The sequence below is a fragment of the Dendrobates tinctorius genome, unplaced genomic scaffold, assembly GCF_039654945.1.
Source record: "Dendrobates tinctorius isolate UK_male_01 unplaced genomic scaffold, ASM3965494v1 ptg000313l, whole genome shotgun sequence".
Lineage (NCBI taxonomy): Eukaryota > Metazoa > Chordata > Amphibia > Anura > Dendrobatidae > Dendrobates > Dendrobates tinctorius.
Window position 1 is genome coordinate 737,038 of NW_027361980.1, and position 27,816 is coordinate 764,853.

Here is a 27,816-nt window from a genome sequence, read left to right on the forward strand (position 1 = left end):
TCAGGAGTAGGAATCTTGGGTTCAGCAGCATGTGACTGAATAAGGTAGGTGGAAATTCCCTGTATTTCAGCAGCAAGCTGCTCCACACGATCAGACAGTTGCTTAATCTCCATTAGGAAAAAAATCCTCCTACGGCCCCAGAGAAAAAGAGGAAAAAATACATAATAAAAAAAAAAAATTCTGACACCTTTTTTTTTCTTTCTCTAACAATTCTTTCCTGCTTTTGAGTACCCTAGAATCTGCGGTATGGCTGGTGATTCTGTTATGAATGGGAACCGAGGAGGAAAAAAAGACAACAAGCTAAGTCTCAGAAAACCAGAGAAGTTGGTAACTATGCAGATTGCAGATCCCTGAACTTACCCGCACAACCAGCAGCAGTCGTGGAGCATTCCTACTTTGGTCCTAGATGCCTCGTCACAACCGGAGAACTACATAAGCATAAAGCAGGAAAAGAGGAAAACTAACTGCCCCAGAGCAGACCCCAAAGGAAAGACAGCCCCCTAAATGTATTGACTGTGAAACAAGATGAAAATACAAACAAAGGCAGGAAAATAGGCTGAGCAAACGATGGTGGCCGGCTAACTAAAAAGGACAGAAAAGGAAAGACTGTCTGCAATCTGCCAAAAAAAACCTACAAAAATATTGTCCAACACTTCTGATAACAAAATTAACTCTGAAGTCACTAGACTTCTAAACCTATATCAGCACTCTGAAATTTTCTGAGACAGAGCAAAAAAGAGGCCAATCTAATAAGGGACAAAAAGCAGATTGGCAAATATTGATTAATAGGAGTGGAATTTCAGCATAGCCTCAGCAGGGGCAACCTGATTACACAAAAAACTGAATTGACCAACAAGAGCAAGTGTGAACATTAGCAAAAAACAAACTTAACTTGAGAAGACTGGAAGAGAGCTGAAGTCCAGGACCTGAGAAGCAGACTGAATCACCAGCACCCGGATAGGGCGTCGGCTGTCTTATATCCAGTCTGATACTCCAGAGATCCAAACGTTATCTTCCTCATCAGGTGGCAGATCACTACCACTTAAACCAACTGCACTACCTTCTGTCACCACCAGATGGAGAACTTAAGGGGAACTCTCAACTGGTGGAGCAGAAAAAGAGTTCATGACATCTTCCACCAACCCAACAGTAGAAGTTCCAGTCTGTAAGGGGAAGTTAAAGTTCTGTTGGATGCTGATAATCCTGTGTCCTACACAGCAGTAGCATGCGAAGGTATGCTCCCCGCAGTGGCAGAGTCCAGTGACAAAGTTACGTTCATGTGACTCCTGTTCGAAGGAGCCAGCAAACTGAAGCACTTGGAGAGGTTCCTGCAGCTGTAGTCTTCATAGATGCGTCGTAAGAAACGTAGACTTGTCTCTTCATGACTGTTGAAAGAATCTTTAAAGAACTACGGTGCAGGACTTGGAGTTGCTGTAAGGCCTTTAGGGACTTCTTCCCCATCTCCCACCTTTGCTGTCTCTGAGATGGAAACATAGTGTTTCTGTTGATGCCCTGAGTAGCGAGCTGTCTCAGTGATTCCCTGCCTTGAACTGCGATGGGTGTTTTGAACCCAAGAGGACTGTGGATGCTGTTTTGAACAGGCGAGGCTCCTCGTTTCATTGGAAGTTCATCACAGGGTGATACTTGGGAAGTGAACGTGTCTTGTTCGACATCCGGCAGTATGCCGCGGCTGCATTGCGTGGGGCAAACACTAGCACCATCGGTAAGAGGTAGGCTGTTGAGAGAGGGGCTCTCACTTTGAGCACTGAAGAGGAGAATTAGGATGTCTGCCTTGTCATCCAGGGGTGGCATCTCTTTGGCTATCATTCTGAGGTGAGGATGCTGAAGAGCGACTTCTGGCGTTGGGATTTCTTCCCTGTTGAATGGAATTTGGTTACACTCAACAAGCATGGGTAGTGGTATCTCCATGGTGTCCTTCTCAAGAGATGCTATTATGAAGCCACCGGCCCTTTTTCCAGAGGTTTTTATAACGCCGCTGCAGGTGCCCAAAGTGTAAAGATAGATGTATCCTTTTAAGTCGAACAAGTCGAAGAGTTCTGACATGGCCAGTGATTTGTTGCTCTGGTCGTCCAGACTAACGTACACATTGACTGCCTTCTCTGGATGACCATTGGGATACACCCTTGCTAGGCAAATCTTCACGCAGGACTTGTCTTGAAGACCTTCTCCACAGACTTCGGTGCGTGAGGAAGATACCGCAACTTGGCTTGTCGCTTGGTCTGAACTCTCCCCGCCATAGCTTGTGGTGGGAGAAGGTGTAGACGCAGAGTCAGGCTGTGATGGATGGAGCGCTTGTACATGGTCTTCGCTGTCACACTCTAGACACTTGATGGTGATGACACAGTCCTTCTCAAGATGTTCAGTAGAGGCGCAGCACCTGAAGCATACTCCAAACTTCTTCAAGAGCTCCTTTTGTTCTTGAAGGGGTTTCTTCCTGAAGCTGATGCACTTCTTCAGGGGATGTGGCAGTTTGTGAATTGGACACTGGCGGTTCGGATTTTCAACCTTCGCACCTTCACTGCCTTTGTCTGGCGCTGATGTTGGTGTAGGCAGAACTTCCATCTTTTTTGCAGACACCGGACCACTGCGGGGGCTGTCATGAGAGCACAAACTCTTGTACTTAGGGATTGATGCAAAGCCGCTAGGTTCTTGATAGCAGAAGCTGGGGTCAGTTTTGCACTCTGCAATTTCCTTGATGAAGTCACAGAAGAAGGCAAATGGAGGAAAAGAGACTCGATTGGCTCTTTTGTACTTAGACCCAATAGTGGCCCACTACTCTTGTATATTGTATGGCAGCTTAGAAAGCCAGATATTTTGGGGAAATCCTGTAGACGCTTAAACAGTGCATTCTCTATGGCATCAGGACTACCGAAGCTACATTTCAGTCTTTCCCATGCAGCCATGAGACCAGCTGCTGAATTACTGATGTGGATGGATCTGAGCCTCTAGACCCGCTCCGTGGATTGAGGTCCGAGCCACCTGATTAGCAGATCCAGCTCTTCAGCAGCAAAGATGCCTAGGTCACTAACTGCGGCTTTAAAGGTACTTTTCCAACCTCTGTAATTCTCAGGCTGGTCGTCGAACCTTGTGATACCAGTGTTGGTGAGTTCTTGGCGTATCATGAGCCTCGCAAAATCGGCCATGTCTGTTCTTTCTGACTGGAGAAACATTTGCTGGCTGAGTGATGCTGTTAGCGTGGGTATTAGCTTCTTGGTTCAAAAACATGGGAAGATACGGAGTGGCGTAGGCGTTTAGACCAGCAACCGGTTTGTGGCATATGATCTCTGTTGTATGCGGGACTGGTACCACATAGTTATCAGGAGCTTAGTGCCTTGACGGCATGATAGGTTGCATGTAGACGTTGGCGTATGGCATTTGCTGAGGTGTAGGGTCAGGCCGCTGTTATGAATGGGTCACCAAGGAGAAAAAAAACAAAACAAGCCAGAGAGGTTGGTAACTATGCAGATTGCAGATCCCTAATCCTAACCACACAACTAGCAGCAGCCGTGGAGCGTACCTACGATGATCCTAGACGATTTGTCACAGCCGGAGAACTACATAAGCCTGAAGCAAGAAAAGGGGAAAACTAACTGCCCCAGAGCAGACCCCAAATGAAAGACAGCCCCCACACATGTATTGACGTTGAAACAAGATGAAAGCACAAACACAGGCAGGAAAATAGGAGCAAACAATGGGGCCCAAACTAACTAGAAAAGATAGGAAAGGAAAGACACTGTCTGCAATCTGCAAAAAAACCTACAAAAATAATGTCCAACACTTCTGATAGCAAAATTAACCCTGAAGTCACTAGACTTCTCCCACTATATCAGCACTCTGAAATATTCTGAGACAGAGCAAAAAGAGACCAATCTAATAAGGGACAAAAAGCAAATTGGCAAATACAGGTAAATAAGAGTGGAAATTCAGCACAGCCCCAGCCGGGGCTGGCTGACCACACAAAAAACTGAATAGACCAACAAAATCAAGTGTGAACATTAACAGAAAAACTTAGCTTTAGATGACTGGAACAGAGTTGAAAACCAAGACCTGACAAGCCAGAAGGAATCACCAGCACCAGAATAGGGCGTCGGCTGTCTTAAATCCAGTCTGAGATTCCTGAGGTCCAATCGTCATCCTCATTATCAGGTGGCAGATCTCTACTGATTAAATCAGCCTCACTAGAGGGAGCCTGGCAGGAGAACTCACAACTGGTGGACCAGAAAATGAACTCACAACAGGCCGCGTATTGACACATGAAGGAGGTTCGGGTTTGAATGTTTGTGGTCCATTGGACTGACCTTGAAAGCTGCAGGCGGATCATCGTCCTGATGCTCTAGAGAGAGGTTGGTGCTGACGGGAAGGTTGTTGATGTTCAGGGGTTTGTTCGTTTGGCTCAGCAAGTAATGTCTTGTGCGCTTAAGTGGGTCTTCCGTGTCGAGTTCGTACAAATTGAGGCTGCCTCCTTGGCTCCCACCTAGAGCCTGCTTGAAGACCTTTAGCTTTGGCACGGCTGCTGCATGTTTGTATTCCTTCTGCAGCACTTTTATTTCTGCCTTCTCGCATGCAGATTCGACTTCCATCTCTGCTTTCTTGCATGCAGATTTAGCTTCCATCTCTGCTTTCTTGTGGCAGATTCCGTTTCCATCTCTGCTTTCTTTTGGGCGAAAATGGCTTGCACTTTCGTAGATTCTGCCTTGGCACACGCTTTTATGAGCTGCTCACTGAGGGTTGAGTACCTTGATGAGTTTGACTTGATTGAGTGCTTTGAGCTCCTAGCAGACTTGGATCTGTGCGATGTCACTTCTGACATTTGTGGGATTTTTGCTTCTGTCTTGTTCACGATGTCACGCACGGTGCTATCTCGTTCGGCTTTGAGCTGTTGGAAGTCCTGACATTCCTTTATTGAATCTTCTGTATTTAATTTCAGCAGTGTGGAGATGTATTTTTTACAAGTGTCTTTATAAGCCTGGTATGTTCAATGGCTCCCTCTGGTGGTAACTCATGAGAGGCATACTGGGAGATGCTGTTAATGTGACTCTGCAGTCTTTGCCATAAGATGGATATATTACAAGAAAGTTCATGTTTAATGATTTCAAGGTTCTCTATAGCTTTCATTGACGGCTTAGCAGAGCGCCTGTGGCTGTTAGTGGCTGAGTCCTCATATACAGATACTGCAGACTTTCCTTCAGCCATTGTAACTCACAGGCAGATGAGATCTGGGTAATATGAGCTGCAAAAAGCTACAGTCTCTGCAGTGAAGGGTGGGGGCTGTTCTGCTCCTGGTTGTCAAAGAGACCAATACAAAGTTGCAACAAGCTTGGCTGGAGAACACAGAATGATATAAGTCTATGTAAACTGCAGCTTCTCAATAGCTTATAGATGATCTTGATTACAGGCTGTGAACTGTTCTTACTAACAGGTTAAATCTTTCTCTGTGCAATTTTCTGAGGTGAAAAGCACAGAATATCTGCAGTCCCATGTAAGTTGCTGTTGTGGCTTTACATTAGCCTTATATTAAACAATCCTCTTCTTGGATTAACTGTATACTGTTTCTGGTCACAGCTACCCCCTTTTTACTATTCTGACTCTTCCCGATGACTGCGAGTCCCAAGTGTTCTAACTATCAGCTGCTTAGATAATTGTATAACTTGTACTCACACCACCAGGCGTCCTCAGTAGTATTAACTCCACTGGCAATGCAACTGTAGAAAGATCAGGAGAAACGATGCTGTTTTCTTCCAAAATCTTGTATTAGTTTACAATGAAAAAAAGGTAAAAAAGGAGTAATCTGTACAGGGCAGTACACATGCGTCTTGAGTAATGGCTGCTGCTGGCTAAACTGAAGAAGAAGGGAGGAGCAACCTAATATAGAGCTCAACTACAGGAAGGACATAGGGACAATTTTCACACAGTCTAATTCTACCTAGCAACAACAGGAAAATTTGCTGATTGGAGGAAGAACTAAACACAGAGAAATATACATTACAGGTTGTTCCCATTCGTGGGACACAACAGCAACCTTGGGTTCAGGTTGCACTGGCCTACCTGCAAAGACCCCAATATCAGCAACCTGCAGCCGCTGTTGCTGCTGCCAAACCTTACAGCGGAAGTCATTCACCTCCAGAAACAGACAGCGTAGCTGCTCTGCCAGCTCTGAAGCTGGATCCATAACCAAAAGGAAAAAAAACGCCCAAGGGGAGGAAAAAAACATGCACAATTAAATCCACGTGTAATTTTTTTTTCGTAAATGTGCACGGCTGGTAATAATGACATGCACAGTGTAGAAAGACTAAGTGCAATACGAAGGGAAGAGGGGAAGGCAGCCCAAACACTAGGGAAAGGAGGAGTGGAGACCCCTAGGTAGATATAATAGCTACCCGTCTCCCCTATCATCCCCATATTGGCTCCACACCAACTGCCAAGCAGAAATCTAAGCCCTGTATAGGGAAGGGCGGGATGAGCACTGGTCAGTGCCCACTGTACACTAAAGACAAGAAAGGAGACAAACTGGTGGAAGCAACTTTCCTTGAGCAGACTCAGAGAGGTAACACCAAATGACCTCCAACAGCACCAGAGAGGAAGTAAGCCGACTGCTCTTGCTCCAAGCCTTCACAAAGGGAAAATGTGAATATCACCAGCGATTCCCTGAAGTAGACTGGGAGTCTAGTAACACCTAGGTTCACATGTGTAAAATAGAGCTTGAGAGAGGTTGCTACTGGGTCCAAAGGTCAGAGGGATTAAGAATGTGTCTGAGATTAGAGACCTTCTCCAGACAGATGCAGTGTGACTGTTTGTAGCATCTGACACACCCGTGACAGCAGGATAACGTCACATCATATTAGAGAGAATTCAGCTCCAGGAAAGGATAATGAGAGCAGAATATGGTCACATATTAGACAGAAGTCAGCTCTGGGGAAGGATAGTGTTGAGCATTCCGATACTGTAAATATCGGGTATCTGCCGATATTCGCTGTATCAGAATTCCGATACCGAGTACCGATATTTTTTTCTATCTCGGATACCGGAATCAGAAGTTCCCATAATGCTATGAGCCACTGTTGTGGCTGTGATTGGCTGCTGAAATGATGTCATCATGATGCGCGGTCTGTGCTGACTGCGAGGGGTCTGTGCCGACTGTCGAGGGTCTGTACGGGCCTCTCGGGGGTCTGGACAGGCCTGTCGGGGGCCTGTGCCAGCTGCCGGTGGTCTGTACGGGCCTCTTGGGGGCCTGTGCCGGCTGCCGGTGTTCTGTACGGGCCTCTCGGGGGTCTGTACAGGCCTGTCGGGGGCCTGTGCCGGCTGCCGGTGGTATGTGCCGGCTGCCGGGGGCCTGTGCCGGCTGCCGGTGGTCTGTGCGGGCCTGCAGGGGGTCTTGTGTGTGTGCAGGCATTGTCCAATGGGACTACAAGTCCCAACGGGCGATGCCTGCTACACTGACAGTGATTGACACATTAGCCAATGATGGGACAGTAGTAGTCCCATCAACCGGCTAATGTGTTGAATGTAAAAAAACCAAAAACATACTACATACATACTACATTCATACAACATACATGCTACATATATACTACATTCATACAACATACATACATACTACATATAGACTCAGTGCCCACAGTCTGGCCATCGAATCTGGCCGACACATGCAGAGCTACAAGCCCAGGGAGGAAAGACTGTGCCAACACTGTGACCAGGAGGCCCTGGAGGATGAGACCCAATTCCTGCTACACTGCTCCAAGTACTCAGCAGTGAGGGACACTCACTTCAGGAGACTCTCACATCTCTTCCCGGATTTCACCACCATGAAGGAGGAAGAGAAAACATATATCCTGCTGGGGGAAGAAGAGAGAACAGTGGAGATAGCAGCGCAATATGTGAGCGAATGTCATAGACTGCGAGAAAGAGAACTATGATATGCCATGGACTTCTATGGCCCCCACCCTGGATCTGCCCCAACCCCCCATCCACCTTCCCTATGCCATGGACTTCTATGGCCCCCACCCTGGATATGCACCAACCCCCCATTTACCTTCCCTATGCCATGGACTTCTATAGCCTCATCCTGGATCTGCCCCAATGCCCCCATCCACCTTCCCTATGCCATGGACTTCTATAGCCCCATCCACCTTTCCTACAGCCCCTACCCAACATCCCTACAGTCCCTATCCCTATTCCCTTCTGTACACTTGCTTTGGCAAAACTAATGTGTATTTAGTCCTGCCAATAAAGCTTCTTTGAATTGAATTGAATTCTACATTCATACAACATACATACATACTAAATACATGCTACACATATACTACATATATACTACATTCATACAGCATACATACATACTACATATATAGAACATTCATACAACATACATACATACTACATACATACTACATATAAACTACATTCATACAACACACATACATACTACATACATACTACATATATACTACATACATACTACATATATAGAACATTCATACAACATACATACATACTACATACATGCTACATATATACTACATTCATACAACATATATGCATACTACATATATACTACATTCATACAACACACATACATACTACATACATACTACATATATACTACATACATACTACATATATAGAACATTCATACAACATACATACATACTACATACATGCTACATATATACTACATTCATACAACATATATGCATACTACATATATACTACATTCATACAACACACATACATACTACATACATACTACATATATACTACATATATACTACATTCATACAGCATACATACTACATATATACAACATTCATACAACATATGTATGCTGTATGAATGTAGTATATATGTAGCATGTATGTAGTATGTATGTATGTTATATGAATGTAGTATATATGTAGCATGTATGTAGTATGTATGTTGTATGAATGTAGTATATATGTAGTATGTATGTATGCTGCATGAATGTAGTATACAGTATATGTAGTATGTATGTAGTATGTATGTATGTTGTATGAATGTAGTATATATGAAGTATGTATGTAGTATGTATGTTGTATGAATGTAGTATATATTTGGCATGTATGTAGTATGTATGTATGTTGTATGAATGTAGTATATATGTAGCATGTATGTAGTATGTATGTATGTTGTATGAATGTAGTATATATGTAGTATGTATGTAGTATGTATGTTGTATGAATGTAGTATATATGTAGTATGTATGTAGTATGTATGTATGCTGCATGAATGTAGTATATATGTAGTATGTATGTAGTATGTATGTATGTTGTATGAATGTAGTATATATGAAGTATGTATGTAGTATGTATGTTGTATGAATGTAGTATACATGTAGCATGTATGTAGTATGTATGTATGCTGTATGAATGTAGTATATACACTCACTGGCCACTTTATTAGGTACACCTGTCCAACTGTGTGTTAAGACTTAATTTCTAATCAGCCAATCACATGGCGGCAACTCAGTGCATTTAGGCATGTAGACATGGTCAAGACAATCTCCTGCAGTTCAAACCGAGCATCAGTATGGGGAAGAAAGGTGATTTGAGTGCCTTTGAACGTGGCATGATTGTTGGTGCCAGAAGGGCTGGTCTGAGAATTTCAGAAACTGCTGATCTACTGGGATTTTCACGCACAACCATCTCTAGGGTTTACAGAGAATGGTCCGAAAAAGAAAAAAAATCCAGTGAGCGGCAGTTCTGTGGCCGGAAATGCCATGTTGATGCCAGAGGTCAGAGGAGAATGGGCAGACTGGTTCGAGCTGATAGAAAGGCAACAGTGACTCAAATTGCCACCCGTTACAACCAAGGTAGGCAGAAGAGCATCTCTGAACGCACAGTGCGTCGAACTTTGAGGCAGATGGGCTACAGCAGCAGAAGACCACACTGGGTACCACTCCTCTCAGCTAAGAACAGGAAACTGAGGCTACAATTTGCACAAGCTCATCGAAATTGGACAGTAGAAGATTGGAAAAACGTTGCCTGGTCTGATGAGTCTCGATTTCTGCTGCGACATTCGGATGGTAGGGTCAGAATTTGGCGTAAACAACATGAAAGCATGGATCCATCCTGCCTTGTATCAACGGTTCAGGCTGGTGGTGGTGGTGTCATGGTGTGGGGAATTTTTTCTGGGCACTCTTTGGGCCCCTTGGTACCAATTGAGCATCGTTGCAACGCCACAGCCTACCTGAGTATTGTTGCTGACCATGTCCATCCCTTTATGACCACAATGTACCCAACATCTGATGGCTACTTTCAGCAGGATAATGCGCCATGTCATAAAGCTCGAATCATCTCAGATTGGTTTCTTGAACATGACAATGAGTTTACTGTACTCAAATGGCCTCCTCAGTCACCAGATCTCAATCCAATAGAGCATCTTTGGGATGTGGTGGAACGGGAGATTCGCATCAGGGATGTGCAGCCGACAAATCTGCGCCAACTGTGTGATGCCATCATGTCAATATGGTCCAAAATCTCTGAGGAATGCTTCCAGCACCTTGTTGAATCTCTGCCACGAAGAATTGAGGCAGTTCTGAAGGCAAAAGGGGGTCCAACCCCTTACTAGCATGGTGTACCTAATAAAGTGGCCAGTGAGTGTATGTAGCATGTATGTAGTATGTAGTATGTATGTATGTTGTATGAATGTAGTATATATGTAGCATTTAAGTAGTATGTAGTATGTATGTTGTATGAATGTAGTATATATGTAGCATGTATGTAGTATGTATGTATGTTGTATGAATGTAGTATATATGTAGCATGTATGTAGTATGTATGTATGTTGTATGAATGTAGTATATATGAAGTATGTATATAGTATGTATGTATGTATGAATGTAGTATATATGTAGCATGTATGTAGTATGTATGTATGTATGAATGTAGTATATATGTAGCATGTATGTAGTATGTATGTAGTATGTATGTATGTTGTATGAGTGTAGTATATATGTAGCATGTATGTAGTATGTATGTATGTTGTATGAATGTAGTATATATGTAGCATGTATGTAGTATGTATGTATGTTGTATGAATGTAGTATATATGAAGTATGTATATAGTATGTATGTTGTATGAATGTAGTATATATGTAGCATGTATGTAGTATGTATGTATGTATGAATGTAGTATATATGTAGCATGTATGTAGTATGTATGTAGTATGTATGTATGTTGTATGAGTGTAGTATATATGTAGCATGTGTGTAGTATGTATGTATGTATGAATGTAGTATATATGTAGCATGTATGTAGTATGTATGTAGTATGTATGTATGTTGTATGAATGTAGTATATATGTAGCATGTATGTAGTATGTAAGTATGTTGTATGAATGTAGTATGTATGTAGTATGGTTTTTTTTTTTTACATTCAACACATTAGCCGGTTGATGGGACTACTACTGTCCCATCATTGGCTAATGTGTCAATCACTGTCATTGTAGCAGGCATCGCCCGATGGGACTTGTAGTCCCATCGGACGATGCCTGCACACACACACAAGACCCCCGGCAGGCCCGCACAGACCACTGGCAGCCAGCACAGGCCCCCGAGAGGCCCGTACAGACCACTGGCAGCCAGCACAGGCCCCCAAGAGGCCCGTACAGACCACCGGTAGTCAGCATAGGCCCCCGGCAGGCCCGCACAGACCACCGGCAGCCGGCACAGGCTGCCGGCAGGCCCGCACAGACCACCGGCAGCCGGCACAGGCCCCCGGCAGGCCTGTACAGACCCCCGATAGGCCCGCACAGGCCCCGGCCGCACACACAGACACGCACAGTGTACGCCCACGCACCGCCCACACTCTTCCCCCCTCCTGAACAGGATGTACAGGGAAAGAAAGGGTTTTTTTTAATTCCGATAATTCTGTGCCATTGACTTGAATGGGACTTCCGGGATCGGAATCGGCGATACTCGATACTCTTTTTGTATCGGGCCGATCCAATCCGATATTTCTGCATATCGGATGGTATCGCTCAACACTAGGGAAGGATAATGAGAGCAGGCTAAAGTCACATCACATTAGAGAGAAGTCAACTCCAGGGGATAATAATAAGGGCAGGATAATGTCGCATCACATCAGGGAGAAGTTTTAAGCTTTCATAGATCACTTGCATCCTTCCCTTTCCTTAAATGTGTGAGTCCTGTCTTTATGTTAGTCTATGTGAGGTAACAATTATACATTATCCAAGAATAGTTCTTATGCCTTTTTTCTGTATATTGCTGTATGGTTCTGGCTAAAGTTTGTTACAGGTTTATGGGTACCTAGATTAGCATGGGAAAATGGCAGTCACTGCTTCATTTTACAAATAGGTATTCTCAATACCAGAGGGAGTTTTTCTCCATGTTCTATCTCACATTGCTTGGTTTTTGGAACCTTTCTTCTTTTCTCTCTTTTTTATAAGAGGTCTTTCGATTTTAATTGCATGTTGGGAATCATATCCTTTTGTTAAAACTTGAAAACTTTAAAACTTGAAAACTTTAATAAAAATGTACAGTTATAAAATAGAGAGAAGTCAACTTCGGGAGAGGATAATAAGAGCAGGATATTTTCACATCATATTAGAGAGAAGTCAGCTCCAAGAGATGACAATGAGGGCAGGATAACAATAATATTAATAATAATTAGAGTTGAGCGACTTTTGCTTTTTTAGGGTCGAGTTTCGTTTCGTGAAACCCGACTTTTCCAAAAGTCGGGTCGAGCAAGATCGTCCGATTATAGGGAAAAGTCGGGGTCGTCCCGAAACACGAAACCCAATGTAAGTCAATGGGGAATAAAAGTCGGCAGTGAGAGGAGGACAGGAAACACACCTACAGTGCCCATTTGAATGCCAAAAGCATCAATTCTTCTTACTTAAGCTTGTCAACCTTAATTAACTTCATAATACAAGTTACGCACTGAAAAATGGGGGTTATTTGGCTAAATTTGTGGGGTGGAGGGCTGGCTGCAGGTTTTCATGTGCCCTGGGCGAAAGAGCGCCCCTTTAACACATACCACAACTCATCATGCTCCGATACGGCAGAGAAATAGCGGTATAGTACAATGAAAAATACTTCACTTTTTACATCTCATGACGAGGCCCATCTATTTCTCCATACAGAATCATTGCTCCCATATAATGTTTGAAACAGTATATGATGAGCTCCACATAATGCTACAGTATATGTTGGTCCCCATGGATGAAGCTCCACTGTCTTATGGGCCCAAATAATGCTCCAAACATAATGGGCCCCAATTCTAATGCTCTAGTGTATAATGGGCCCTGTAAATGCTGCTCCAGTGTCTGATGTCCACCTTTGGAATGTTCCAGTGTATGGTGGGCCCCATCTATCATTCTCCAGAGTATAGTGCTCCCCAAAAATTGCTGTCCCAACATTGAAAACAATCAAATAAGTCTCCTCGCTAGGGAATTCCTGTACTTGTCTGGACAGGTGCTGTAGCTTGCTTAACAGCTCGCCAGCCGTTCTCACGCCCAGTATGGATTGCACGTGATTGCACAAAGGTTAGAAAGGGTACCGTATCCCTGGATAACATGTATGGATAGCGTACACATTCAAAATATATGTCTATACAGCATGAGGCAGGCTCAGACGGTGTTAGGCCCAGTATGGATTGCACGTCATTGCACAAAGGTTAGGAAGGGTACCGTATCCCTGGATAACATGTATGGATAGCGTACACATTCAAAATATATGTCTATACAGCATGAGGCAGGCTCAGATGGTGTTAGGCCCAGTATGGATTGCACGTCATTGCACAAAGGTTAGAAGGGGTACCGTATCCCCGGATAACATGTATGGATAGCGTACACATTCAAAATATATGTCTATACAGCATGAGGCAGGCTCAGACGGTGTTAGGCCCAGTATGGATTGCACGTCATTGCACAAAGGTTAGAAAGGGTACCGTATCCCTGGATAACATGTATGGATAGCGTACACATTCAAAATCTATGTCTATACAGCATGAGGCAGGCTCAGACGGTGTTAGGCCCAGTATGGATTGCACGCCATTGCACAAAGGTTAGAAGGGGTACCGTATCCCCGGATAACATGTATGGATAGCGTACACATTCAAAATATATGTCTATACAGCATGAGGCAGGCTCAGACGGTGTTAGGCCCATTATGGATTGCACGTCATTGCACAAAGGTTAGAAAGGGTACCGTATCCCTGGATAACATGTATGGATAGCGTACACATTCAAAATCTATGTCTATACAGCATGAGGCAGGCTCAGACGGTGTTAGGCCCAGTATGGATTGCACGTCATTGCACAAAGGTTAGAAAGGGTACCGTATCCCTGGATAACATGTATGGATAGCGTACACATTCAAAATATATGTCTATACAGCATGAGGCAGGCTCAGACCGTGTTAGGCCCAGTATGGATTGCACGTCATTGCACAAAGGTTAGAAGGGGTACCGTATCCCCGGATAACATGTATGGATAGCGTACACATTCAAAATATATGTCTATACAGCATGAGGCAGGCTCAGACGGTGTTAGGCCCAGTATGGATTGCACGTCATTGCACAAAGGTTAGAAGGGGTACCGTATCCCCGGATAACATGTATGGATAGCGTACACATTCAAAATATATGTCTATACATCAGGAGGCAGGCTCAGACGGTGTTAGGCCCAGTATGGATTGCACGTCATTGCACAAAGGTTAGAAAGGGTACCGTATCCCTGGATAACATGTATGGATAGCGTACACATTCAAAATATATGTCTATACAGCATGAGGCAGGCTCAGACGGTGTTAGGCCCAATATGGATTGCACGTCATTGCACAAAGGTTAGAAGGGGTACCGTATCCCCGGATAACATGTATGGATAGCGTACACATTCAAAATATATGTCTATACAGCATGAGGCAGGCTGAGACGGTGTTAGGCCCAGTATGGATTGCACGTCATTGCACAAAGGTTAGAAAGGGTACCGTATCCCCAGATAACATGTATGGATAGCGTACACACTCAAAATATATGTCTATACAGCATGAGGCAGGCTCAGACGGTGTTAGGCCCAGTATGGATTGCACGTCATTGCACAAAGGTTAGAAGGGGTACCGTATCCCCGGATAACATGTATGGATAGCGTACACATTCAAAATATATGTCTATACAGCATGAGGCAGGCTCAGACGGTGTTAGGCCCAGTATGGATTGCACGTCATTGCACAAAGGTTAGAAGGGGTACCGTATCCCCGGATAACATGTATGGATAGCGTACACATTCAAAATATATGTCTATACAGCATGAGGCAGGCTCAGACGGTGTTAGGCCCAGTATGGATTGCACGTCATTGCACAAAGGTTAGAAAGGGTACCGTATCCCTGGATAACATGTATGGATAGCGTACACATTCAAAATCTATGTCTATACAGCATGAGGCAGGCTCAGACGGTGTTAGGCCCAGTATGGATTGCACGTCATTGCACAAAGGTTAGAAAGGGTACCGTATCCCTGGATAACATGTATGGATAGCGTACACATTCAAAATCTATGTCTATACAGCATGAGGCAGGCTCAGACGGTGTTAGGCCCAGTATGGATTGCACGTCATTGCACAAAGGTTAGAAAGGGTACCGTATCCCTGGATAACATGTATGGATAGCGTACACATTCAAAATCTATGTCTATACAGCATGAGGCAGGCTCAGACGGTGTTAGGCCCAGTATGGATTGCACGTCATTGCACAAAGGTTAGAAAGGGTACCGTATCCCTGGATAACATGTATGGATAGCGTACACATTCAAAATCTATGTCTATACAGCATGAGGCAGGCTCAGACGGTGTTAGGCCCAGTATGGATTGCACGTCATTGCACAAAGGTTAGAAGGGGTACCGTATCCCCGGATAACATGTATGGATAGCGTACACATTCAAAATATATGTCTATACAGCATGAGGCAGGCTCAGACGGTGTTAGGCCCAGTATGGATTGCACGTCATTGCACAAAGGTTAGAAAGGGTACCGTATCCCCGGATAACATGTATGGATAGCGTACACATTCAAAATATATGTCTATACAGCATGAGGCAGGCTCAGACGGTGTTAGGCCCAGTATGGATTGCACGTCATTGCACAAAGGTTAGAAGGGGTACCGTATCCCCGGATAACATGTATGGATAGCGAACACATTCAAAATATATGTCTATACAGCATGAGGCAGGCTCAGACGGTGTTAGGCCCAGTATGGATTGCACGTCATTGCACAAAGGTTAGAAGGGGTACCGTATCCCCGGATAACATGTATGGATAGCGTACACATTCAAAATATATGTCTATACAGCATGAGGCAGGCTCAGACGGTGTTAGGCCCAGTATGGATTGCACATCATTGCACAAAGGTTAGAAAGGGTACCGTATCCCTGGATAACATGTATGGATAGCGTACACATTCAAAATATATGTCTATACAGCATGAGGCAGGCTCAGACGGTGTTAGGCCCAGTATGGATTGCACGTCATTGCACAAAGGTTAGAAAGGGTACCGTATCCCTGGATAACATGTATGGATAGCGTACACATTCAAAATATATGTCTATACAGCATGAGGCAGGCTCAGACGGTGTTAGGCCCAGTATGGATTGCACGTCATTGCACAAAGGTTAGAAGGGGTACCGTATCCCCGGATAACATGTATGGATAGCGTACACATTCAAAATATATGTCTATACATCAGGAGGCAGGCTCAGACGGTGTCAGGCACAGTATGGATTTGACGGCCCAGATTACACAGCGGAGGAGCAGGGAGAGGTAAAGATTGCAAATGCTGGGGCCCTGGCCAAGCAAGGGGGGCACACTCGTGGGCGTCGGTACTGGCACTGGGCCCCTCATAGTACAGCGGTGTGTCTGACGGCGGGTGTGCACCACCACCGTCAGAGACACTTGATTGCACTATGAGGGACCCTGTGCCAGTGCCCGCGCCCAAGAGTCGGCCTACCCACCTGTCCAGGGCAACGGCACTCGCACGGTGTCGTGCGCTAGGTGGTGACCCCGGCCATGGGGGGGGAGGCAGCACAGTTAGGGAGTTTTAGAAAGTGGCATATGTTGATGTTGGACATTCAACTGATGCAAAAGGCGAAATAGGTGAAGTACCAGGAAGAGGTGGACCAAAGCAAGCCATTTTTCTGTCACCCTATGTGTCATCAGGGGAAGGTGGTACAAAATCCTTGGAAACCCATGCGTGGTTCATTTTAATGAAGGTTAGATCATCCACATTTTGGGTTGACAGACGGGTCCTTTTTTCTGTCAGGATTGATCCAGCTGCATTGAAGACTCTTTCCGATAGCACACTTGCAGCTGGGCAAGCGAGCTCCTGTAAGGCATATTGGGCCAATTCAGGCCAGGTGTCCAGTTTAGCGGCCCAATAGTCAAAGGGGAATGACCTGTGTGGGAGAACATCGATATGGGAGGAAAAGTAGTTTGTAACCATAGTTGACAACTGCTGTCTCCTGTCACTTTCCATCGATGCAGTATTACCAGTTGTGTGAGCGGTATTTGAAAAATCAGTCCACAACATTGTCATGAAACCCCTGTCTCCAACGCCACTTCTGCTGTGTGCACCACGAACACCTCTGCCAAGCTGCCCCCGGCCCGTACGGCTCGTGTGAGAACCATCACCGCTGCTGTGTGCTGGGAATGCCTCAAGCAACCGATTTACCAGAGTTGCTTGTTTATTAGCCAATATTAGGTCAAGGTTCTCCTGTGGCATGATGTTTTGTAATTTGCCTTTATAGCGTGGATCCAGGATGCTGGCCAACCAGTAGTCGTCATCGTTCATCATTTTGGCAATGCGGGGGTCCCTTTTTAGGATCCGCAAGGCATAATCTGACATGTGGGCCAATGTTCCCGGTGTCAATGATGCACTGCGAGTGCTGGGTGGAGGAGCACTTTCTGGCAAATCCACATCCCTCCAGTCACGCACAAACCCTGTACCAGACCTTACCACACCAACATTTTCACTTGCCCCACGAGATGCATCCTCCTCCCCTAAGTAATCATCCCCATCATCCTCCTCCTCCTCCTCCTCCTCTTCTTCCTCCACCTCGTCCAGGAGAGGTCCCTGAGCAGACAATGGCTGAATGTCATCAAGGATTCCCTCCTCCTCTTCCTCCTCATCAACATTGGCTGCAGACGCCTGCTCCTTAAGGTGCGTCAAAGTTTGCATGAGCAGACGCATAAGTGGGATGCTCATGCTTAGGATGGCGTCGTCTGCGCTTACCAGCCGTGTGCATTCCTCAAAACACTGAAGGACTTTACAAAGGTCTTTCAGCTTCGACCACTGCACGCCTGTCAACTCCATGTCTGCTCTCAAAGTGCCTGGCCGTGTATCCTCCCACAAATGCATTATGGCCTGCCTCTGCTCGCACAGCCGCTCCACCATGTGCAGGGTGGAGTTCCACCTTGTTGCAATGTCGATAATGAGGCGGTGGTTGGGAAGGTGGAGCAATCGCTGCAGCTTCTGCATACGAACGGAGTGTACAGGCGACCGGCGGATGTGCGCGCACAGTCTTCGCACCTTCTGGAGCAGGGCTGTTAACTCCGGATAATTTTTGAGGAAGCACTGCACCACCAGGTTCAAGGTGTGAGCCAAGCAAGGTATGTGGCTGAGTTTTGAAAGGGCTATGGCTGCCACAAAATTACGGCCGTTATCACTAACTACCTTGCCTGCCTCAAGATGTACACTGCCCAACCATGACTCAGTTTGTCGCTTCAAGTACTCGGCCAGCACCTCGGCGGTGTGTCTGTCGCCCAAACACATCATCTGCAACACAGCCTGCTGACGCTTTCCACTAGCTGCTCGATAGGGGGACACATCGTGTGCAACAGTGGCAGCTGCAGATGGAGTGCTCGTACGACTGCGCTCTGTGGACGAGCTGTCGCTTCTGGAGGAGGAGGAGGAGGAGGAGGGTCGAACGCCTACAGCCAACTGTTTCCTAGACCGTGGGCTAGGCAGCACTGTCCCACCACCGCTGTCCCCTGTGGACCCTGCATCCACCACATTAACCCAGTGCGCAGTGATGGACACGTAACGGCCCTGGCCATGCCGACTGGACCATGCATCAGTTGTGAGGTGCACCTTTCCGCTCACTGACTGCTTGAGTGCATGGACAATGCGGTCTTTCACATGATGGTGGAGGGCTGGGATGGCTTTGCGAGAGAAGAAGTGGCGACTGGGTAGGTCATAGCGTGGTACTGCATAGGCCATGAGTTCGCGGAAAGCTGTGCTTTCCACCAACCGAAAGGGCATCATCTCAAACGAGATTAGTTTGGCAATGTGGGCGTTCAAACCCAGTGTACGCGGATGAGAGACTGAGTACTTTCTTGACCTACTCATAGTGTCTGGGAGGGTGAGCTGGACTTGAGAGCTGCATATGGTGGAAGTAGCGGTGGACTGGGCGGACTGAGAGAGGGTTGATGATGGTGATGGAGTTGGTGTTCTTTCTGATGGCCTAGAATCAGTCTTTCGTTGATATAACAGTGGGATTCCCTGACTGCTGTGGCCTTGCAACGACACCTCAACATTTGCTGCTGTGCTAACCGGTGTGCTTACAGTGGGGGAAACAATGTAGCGTTGCTGACTACCTTCGTTGTGATCAGTTGCACATGTGGCACTTGAGGTTTGGTGTTGTGTCCACGCTTGCAAGTGCATGCTGGTTAAATGTCTAAGCATGCAACTGGTATTCAAATTTTTCAGATTTTTCCCTCGGCTAAAGGTCTTTGCACACTTCTTACAGATAACCTTGGCCTGATCATGAGGATTTTGTTCAAAAAAGTGCCACACTGCACTCTTCCTACTTTGGCAGACATTTTGCGGCCTAGCACGCTGTGATCTTTTGACCCTCTGGACAAGCTGTCCAGCAACTCTTTTGATGTTTGGAACCTGTCTTTGGAGTGCTCCGGGCCTGCCAGATAACAGCTGTTGCGATGTCGATGTCTGCTGTGGATGCTCCTCATCTGAGCTATTGGAAGCAGCACCCTCTTCCCCCAATGGATGCCAATCTGGGTCAACAACTGGGTCATCCATCACCTCCTCTTCTATGTCATGTGCACCTTTCTCTGTGTCACCGTGTATGGTGGTATAGTGTGCGGGAAGGGGCACCGGAGTCTCATCAGGGTCAAAATCTGGCTCTGTACACTGCGAGGACAATGTAGTGCTCTGAGTGAATGTACCAGCAGAATCATCCATCAGCGGCTGTGCATCAGTGCACTCCATGTCAGATTCATCTTGGCCTGGGTATTTCACCATTTGACTTGATAATCCAGGCATGGTATGTGAAAACAGCTCCATGGAGTAATCAGTAGTATGGCCTGCGTCATCCTTCAATCTTGGTTGGGGTGAAGGACACAAGGAAAGGTGTGGTTCATGAACATGAGCCTCCAATGACGACTCAGTGCTTTTACTTTTTACAACTGAAGAAGAGGAGGCGATAGAGCTGGAGGCTGAGTCAGCAATGTAAGACAAAACTTTTTCCTGATGCTCTGCCTTTAAAAGCGGTTTGCCAACTCCTAGAAAACTAAGCGTTCGAGGCCTTATGTAGCCAGACGATGACGCAGGGTCAGTACCTCCTGCATTTGGTCCTATTTTGCTCTTGCCACTACCATCAGATCCACCACCAACACCATCATTACCAGCTGCCAACCCCCGCCCAATTCCACGGCCTCTTCCACCAGCCTTCCTCATTTTTGGTAGAAATGTAGACAAAATCCAACAAACTATATAGTAATGTAAAACAAGGTACAAGGTGTCTATAGGACAGGGGAGTTTTAGAATTTCTGCACACACTTGTGGACAGTGGACACTTGTGGATTGTGTGCGGCCCACTGATATCTGAGCGCTATGTGACACGCTCGATGGCACAGCTGCCTGTGACCAAAGTGACGAGAGGATAATGGAGATTTTGAATCTCTGTGTACACTTGTGGACAGTGGACACTTGTGGATTGTGTGAGGCCCACTGATATCTGAGCACTATGTGACACGCTCGATGGCACAGCTGCCTGTGACCAAAGTGACGAGAGGATAATGGAGATTTTGAATCTCTGCGTACACTTTTGGACACTGGACACTTGTGGATTGTGTGCGGCCCACTGATATCTGAGCGCTATGTGACACGCTCGATGGCACAGCTGCCTGTGACCAAAGTGACGAGAGGATAAGGGAGATTGGATTGCTTTTAAAAAAGCAGTTTGCGGAGCAGTGGGTAAACAGCAATTCCAGCGTGTCAGGAAGCCTTAGAAGGCAGCCCAACAACCAACACCACTGATACACCACAATATAGCCTCCCCTTGCACTGCACACACAGTGACTTGTGTGTTGTGCAGGCCAAATCGCTAGCAGCAGAAGCAGTTTTTTTGTCTTCTTCCCTGCCTAACGCTCTCCCTACAGAATCAGCAGCAACCTCTCCCTATACTAAGATCGGCAGAAGTAAGATGGCGGTCGGCGTGCACGCCCTTTTATAACCCCTGTGACGCCCTCCAAAGCAAGCCAATCACTTGCATGCCCTTCTGAAAGATGGTGGTGACCCGTGCCTATGTCATCACGTTGCCCACAGTGTCCGTGGATCCTGATTGGCTGAAAAAGAGCGCAAAACAAACTTTTGAAACGCGACTTTGGCGCGTAAGTCGACGACCTCGTGGCCGACCTCATCCTAGGGTCGGGTTTCGTTTCATGAAACCCGACTTTGCCAAAAGTCGGCGACTTTTGAATTTTTTCGACCCGTTTCGCTCAACTCTAATAATAATCTTTATATAGCGCTAACATATTCCACAGTGCTTTACAGTTTGCGCACATTATCATCCCTATCTCACAATCTAAATTCTAAACCCTATTAGTATGTCTTTAGAATGTGGGAGGAAACCGGAGTACCCGGAGGAAACCCACGCAAACACGGAGAATATACAAACTCCTTGCAGATGTGTCCTTGGTGGGATTCGAACCCAGGACCCACTGAGCCACCGTGCCGCCCTATCATATTATCACATCATATTAGGGAGAAGTCAGCTCCAAGGGATGATAATGAGGGCAGGATAACATTATATCATATTAGAGAGAAGTCAGCTCCAAGAAATGATTATGAGGGCAGGATAATGTTATATCATATTAGAGAGAACTCAGCTCCAAGAAATGATTATGAGGGCAGGATAATGTCATATCATATTAGAGAGATGTCAGCTCCGGAAGAGGATAATAAGAGCAGGATAAAGTCATATCATATTATAGAGAAGTGTTGTGAATTCGCTTTCTGGCCTACCTCTGGTTACTAGTGAAGTTAGTGGAGCTGGTTATATTGATAGAGGGGTCGCGAGTTCTCTTCCCGGGCTCCCTCTTGTGGTTACTGGAGGTAATGGAGCTGATCTAATTAACAGAGGCCTACCACCTGATAATAAGGAGGATGACTGGAGATCTGAAGTTTCTGACTGGATTTAAGGCATCTGACTCCCTCTATCGCTGCTGGTGATTTTTTCCTGCCTCCTGAGGTCTTAGTTTCCAGCTCAGTCCCTGCATGCTCAAGCTAAGTGTTCTTTTGCTATTGTTCACATTTGATTTGGTTTTGTCTATTTCAGTTTTGTGTGGTCAGCCAGCCCCGGCTGGGGCTGTGCTGAATTTCCATCCTTATGTTACTGTTTGTGCCAGTTTGTTTTTGTCCCTTATTAGATTGACCTCTTTTTGCTCTGCTTTCAGAATATAACAGAGTGCTGATATAGTGGGCAAAGTCTAGTGACTTCAGTATTTTTCTATCAGACGTGTTGGGCATTTATTGCAGGGTTTTTTGCATGATTGCAGACAGAGTCTTTCCTTTCCTGTCCTGTCTATTTAGTGTGGGCCCCATCGTTTGCTCAGTCTATTTTCCTACCTGCGTTTGTGTTTTCATCTTGTCTCACCGACAAAATATGTTTGCGGGCTATCTATTCCTTTGGGGTCTGCTCTGGGGCTGTTTAGATTTCCCCTTTCTTGCTTTAGGCTTAGTTAGTTCTCCGGCTGTGTCGAGGCATCTAGGATCATCGTAGGTACGCTCCACGGCTACTGCTAGTTGTGTGGATAGGATCAGGGGTCTGCACTCCGCTTAGTTACCAACCTCTCTGGTTTTCTGTGGCTTAGCTTGGCCTTGCTTTCCTCCTCGGTGACCCCATCATAACAGAGAAGTCAGTTCCAAGAGATAATAATGAGGGCAGGATAATGTTATATCATATAAGAGAGATGTCAGCTCCAGGAGAGGATAATAAGAGCAGGATAATGTCATATCAATATTAGAGAGAAGTCAGCTCCAAGAGATGATAATGAGGGCAGGATAACGTCATATCATATTAGAGAGAAGTCAACTCTAAGGAATGATTATGAAGGCAGGATAATGTCATTTCATATTAGAGAGAAGTGAGCTCCAAGAGATGATAATGAGGGCAGGATAACATCACATCATATTAGGGAGAAGTCAGCTCCAAGGGATAATAATGAGGGCAGGATAACGTCATATCAATATTAGAGAGAAGTCAGCTCCAAGAGATGATAATGAGGGCAGGATAACGTCATATCATATTAGAGTGAAGTCATCTCTAAGGAATGATTATGAAGGCAGGATAACGTCATTTCATATTAGAGAGAAGTGAGCTCCAAGAGATGATAATGAGGGCAGGATAACATCACATCATATTAGAGAGAAGTCCGCTCCAATAGATGATAATGAGGGCAGGATAACATCATTTCATATTAAAGAGATGTCAGCTCCAAGGGATGATAATGAGGGTAGGATAACGTCACATCATATTAGAGAGAAGTCAGCTCCAAGTGATGGTAATGAGGGCAGGATAACATCACATCATATTAGAGAGAAGTCAGCTCCAAGGGATGATAATGAGGGAAGGATAATGTCATATCATATAAGAGAGATGTCAGCTCCAGGAGAGGATAATAAGAGCAGGATAATGTCATATCATATTGGAGAGAAGTCAGCTCCAAGAGATGATAATAGGGGAGGATAACATCACATCATATTAGAGAGAAGTCAGCTCTAAGGGATGATAATAGGGGAGGATAACATCACGTCATATTAGAGAGATGTCAGCTCCAGGAGAGGATAATAAGAGCAGGATAGCATCACATCATATTAGAGAGATGTCAGCTCCAAGGGATGATAATGAGGGCAGGATAACGTCATATCATATTAGAGAGATGTCAACTCCAGGAGAGGATAATAAGAGCAGGATAGCATCACATCACATTAGAGAGATGTCAGCTCCAAGGGATGATAATGAGGGCAGGATAACGTCATATTTATTAGAGAGATGTCAGCTCCAGGAGAGGATAATAAGAGCAGGATAATATCATACCATATTAGAGACAAGTGAGCTCCAAGACATGGTAATGAGGACAGGATAACGTCATATCATATTAGAGAGAAGTCAACTCTAAGGAATGATTATGAGGGCAGGATAACATCATATCATATTAGAGAGAAGTCATCTCCGGGGAATGATAATGAAGGCAGGATAACGTCTCATCATATTTTATAAAAGTATTGGACATTTCCCTGTCACACTTTCTTCTCTTTACAGGCCATTTGCAGCGGCTTCAATTTCCAGGATGAATATTGTCCTTTGGCTGATGCTGAATACAAAATGGAAAGGCTACACCGAAGACCTGGCACTACACCTTATGCTCCAAACTTGCCCACATTGGAGGATGTCGAAAATGCACTTAAACTGAAAAATTTTGATACACCCCCATATAATGAGACATCACGGCGAAGCTTCCGGAATGCTCTAGAAGGTTTGTACTGTGTTAACTTGGAAAGGGAGAATGAAAGTTTAATGTAAGGAGAGGTTATGTCATCCGTACAAGATTTACATCTTTTGTAGTTTCTCTTGCTTTGGCTAAGACAGTCTCTCATTTTGCGATGTCTCATGTGGTGACTATGAGAGTCTTCCATTTTGTGGCATCTAATATGGTGGCAATAACAGTCTGTCATTTTGTTTTGTCATGTGCCAGGACTATGAGAATCTCTCATTTTGTGGTGTCTCATGCTAGAACTATGAGATTCTCTCTTTTTGTGGTGTCTCGTGATGGGACTATGAGAGGCTCACATTTTGCTGTGTTTCATGCCAGGACTATGACAGTCTCATTTTGTCGTGCCTCGTGCTGGGACTAGGAGAGACTCTCATTTTGTGGCGTCTCATGCTGGGACCATGAAATTCTCATTTTGTGGCATCTAGTGCCAGAACTATGACTGTCTCTCATTTTGTTGTGTGTCATGCTGAGACTATGACAGTCTCTCATTTTGTGGTGTCTCAGGCTGGGACTATGAGAGTCTTTCATTTTCCCAGAATCATAGAATGGGAGAGTTGAAAGGGACCTCATGGGTCATCTGGCCCAACCCTCATACTCAATGCAGATTCACTAGACCATCTCAGACATATGTGTGTCCAGCATCTGTTTTAAGACTTCTATTGAAAGAGAACTCACCACCTCTTGTAGCCACCTGTTCCACTCATTGATCACTCTGTCAAAAAGTTTTTTCTAAAATCTAATCTGTGTCTCCTCCCATTCAGTTTCATCCCATTGCTTCTCATGTTTCCATGTGCAAATGAGAATAAAGATGATCCTTCTACACCGTGACATCTCTTCACATATTTGTAGACAGCTATTAAGTCTCCTCTCAGTCTTCTGTTTTTGGCAAGATAAACATTGCCAGACCCTTTAAACATTCTGTTAGGGCTGGCGGAATGCACCAAATAATAAGAAGGTAGTAATAAGGTGCATTCGCAAGCCAGGGTCCACCATGCAGAGATGTTACCTGCTCCCCTATAACGGCATTTGCTGTATGGCGGTATAATAGAAGAACACACGCGGGTTAATGTCACCCGATGTGTACAGAGGCGGACTCTGTTGCTTCACAGGACCGCACTACTGCGTAATATAAATGCCGTAGCCTGTTAAAGCTCACAGAGCTCGGCAAAGTGAGCGCTAGTGTAAAGTCACAGAACTCTGCCCCAAAGACACAGGATTAGAGTCCCTCTAGACCCACTAAGTGCGTGGCGTCATACCTGCGAACACCACTAATAGACGCTGGCTACCATGGAGTGCAGACCAAGTGCACAGTGGCGTACAGGCAAAGCCACTACTTGGCACGGATGCTAGTCCCTGACTCTGCCTCTTACCTGCACTATCAGCTTAGGCACTAACTGGCAAGGCTGAACAACAGATGCGTACCAAGGATACGGGTTTCATAAGGAGTCATTTACCAGAGACATTCATACGTGCATACAATACTCAATCCACGTGGTCTATACTAGCGCATGGCAATGTGGCCATGTGATCATTTTATAACTGCAGCCTTCCAGGACCTTGCTGATGGCCCAATCTGAGCTGCTTGAGGACCTGAGCATGTGACCTCCAACCACCAATGAGCGGTCATTTCACAGGCATGCTCAGATGGAGAAAAGCGGGACTTAGTTCCAGAGGCATCTGCTCGTCGCTGAATAATGCTGAATGCTATAGCTGAACCTGGGGCAGCAGCAGCTACCAAATGCATACCATTAGCCTGAGCAAGACGCAGGGACAGACATCTCTGCTGAGCAGGAACCTCTGCAGCGGAAGAAGAATGGGAGACCGCAGAGGACATGGCGTGAGATTCCCCCTGTGCAGTGGTGGGAACTTGATGCCTAACACATTCCTTGTAGGACATAGTTTGCAGTCTACCTCCCTATACTGGTAACTTTTCTCCAGTTTGTTCATGCCTTTTTTAAAATGTGGTGCCCAGAACTGGACACAGTATTCCTTCCAAAGAGTAGTAGAGAGGGATAATTACTTCACATGATCTAGACTCTATGCTTCTCTTAATATAGCTTAGAACTATGTTTGCCTTTTTTGCTTCTATATCACACTGATGACTCATGTGCAATCTGTGATCTATTAGCATACCCAAGTCTTTCTCACACGCGCTGTTACTTAGTTCAATTCCTCCCATTCTGTACATAATATTTCATTTTTCTTGCCCAGATGTAGAATCTTGCATTTCTCCCTGTTAACTACCATTCTATTAGTCACTTCTAGAGTTGAGCGAAACGAGTCGAAAAATTTCAAAAGTCGCCGACTTTTGGCAAAGTCGGGTTTCATGAAACGAAACCCGACCCTAGGATGAGGTCGGCCACGAGGTCGGCGACTTACGCGCCAAAGTCGCGTTTCAAAAGTTTGTTTTGCGCTCTTTTTCAGCCAATCAGGATCCACGGACACTGTGGGCAACGTGATGACATAGGCAGGGGTCACCACCATCTTTCAGAAGGGCATGCAAGTGATTGGCTTGCTTTGGTGGGCGTCACAGGGGTTATAAAAGGGCGTGCACGCCGACCGCCATCTTACTTCTGCCGATCTTAGTATAGGGAGAGGTTGCTGCTGCTGATTCTGTAGGAAGAGCGTTAGGCAGGGAAGAAGAAAAAAAAACTGCTTCTGCTGCTAGCGATTTTGCCTGTACAACACACCAGTCACTGTGTGTGCAGTGCAAGGGGAGGCTATATTGTGGTGGATCAGCGGTGTTGGTTGTTAGGCTGCCTTCTAAGGCTTCCTGACAGCTGCATTGCTGTTTACCCACTGCTCTGCAAACTGCTTTTTTAAAAGCAATCCCAATTTTTTTTTTTGTCCTGCTGAGGTACTGAGCGTGCATTTTTTCACACCATACAGCGGTGTACGCTCCTCACACAGTACCGTGTAACGGCTGTTATCACAGCCACAGTGAAGCTATCTGTGTGTCACTCTGTGAGAATA

At 45.4% G+C, this 27,816-nt stretch overlaps 1 protein-coding gene across 1 annotated transcript in view; it reads left to right on the top strand.

Annotated features, from left to right (window-relative positions):
- The window catches only part of LOC141073709 (tyrosinase-like), a 175,693-nt gene that overhangs the window by 67,884 nt on the left and 79,993 nt on the right, over positions 1 to 27,816 (top strand). Inside the window, exon 2 of the mRNA XM_073561070.1 lies at positions 24,612 to 24,825. Coding sequence (XP_073417171.1) covers positions 24,612 to 24,825 — 214 coding nt within the window. The remainder of the gene's footprint in view (positions 1 to 24,611; positions 24,826 to 27,816) is intronic.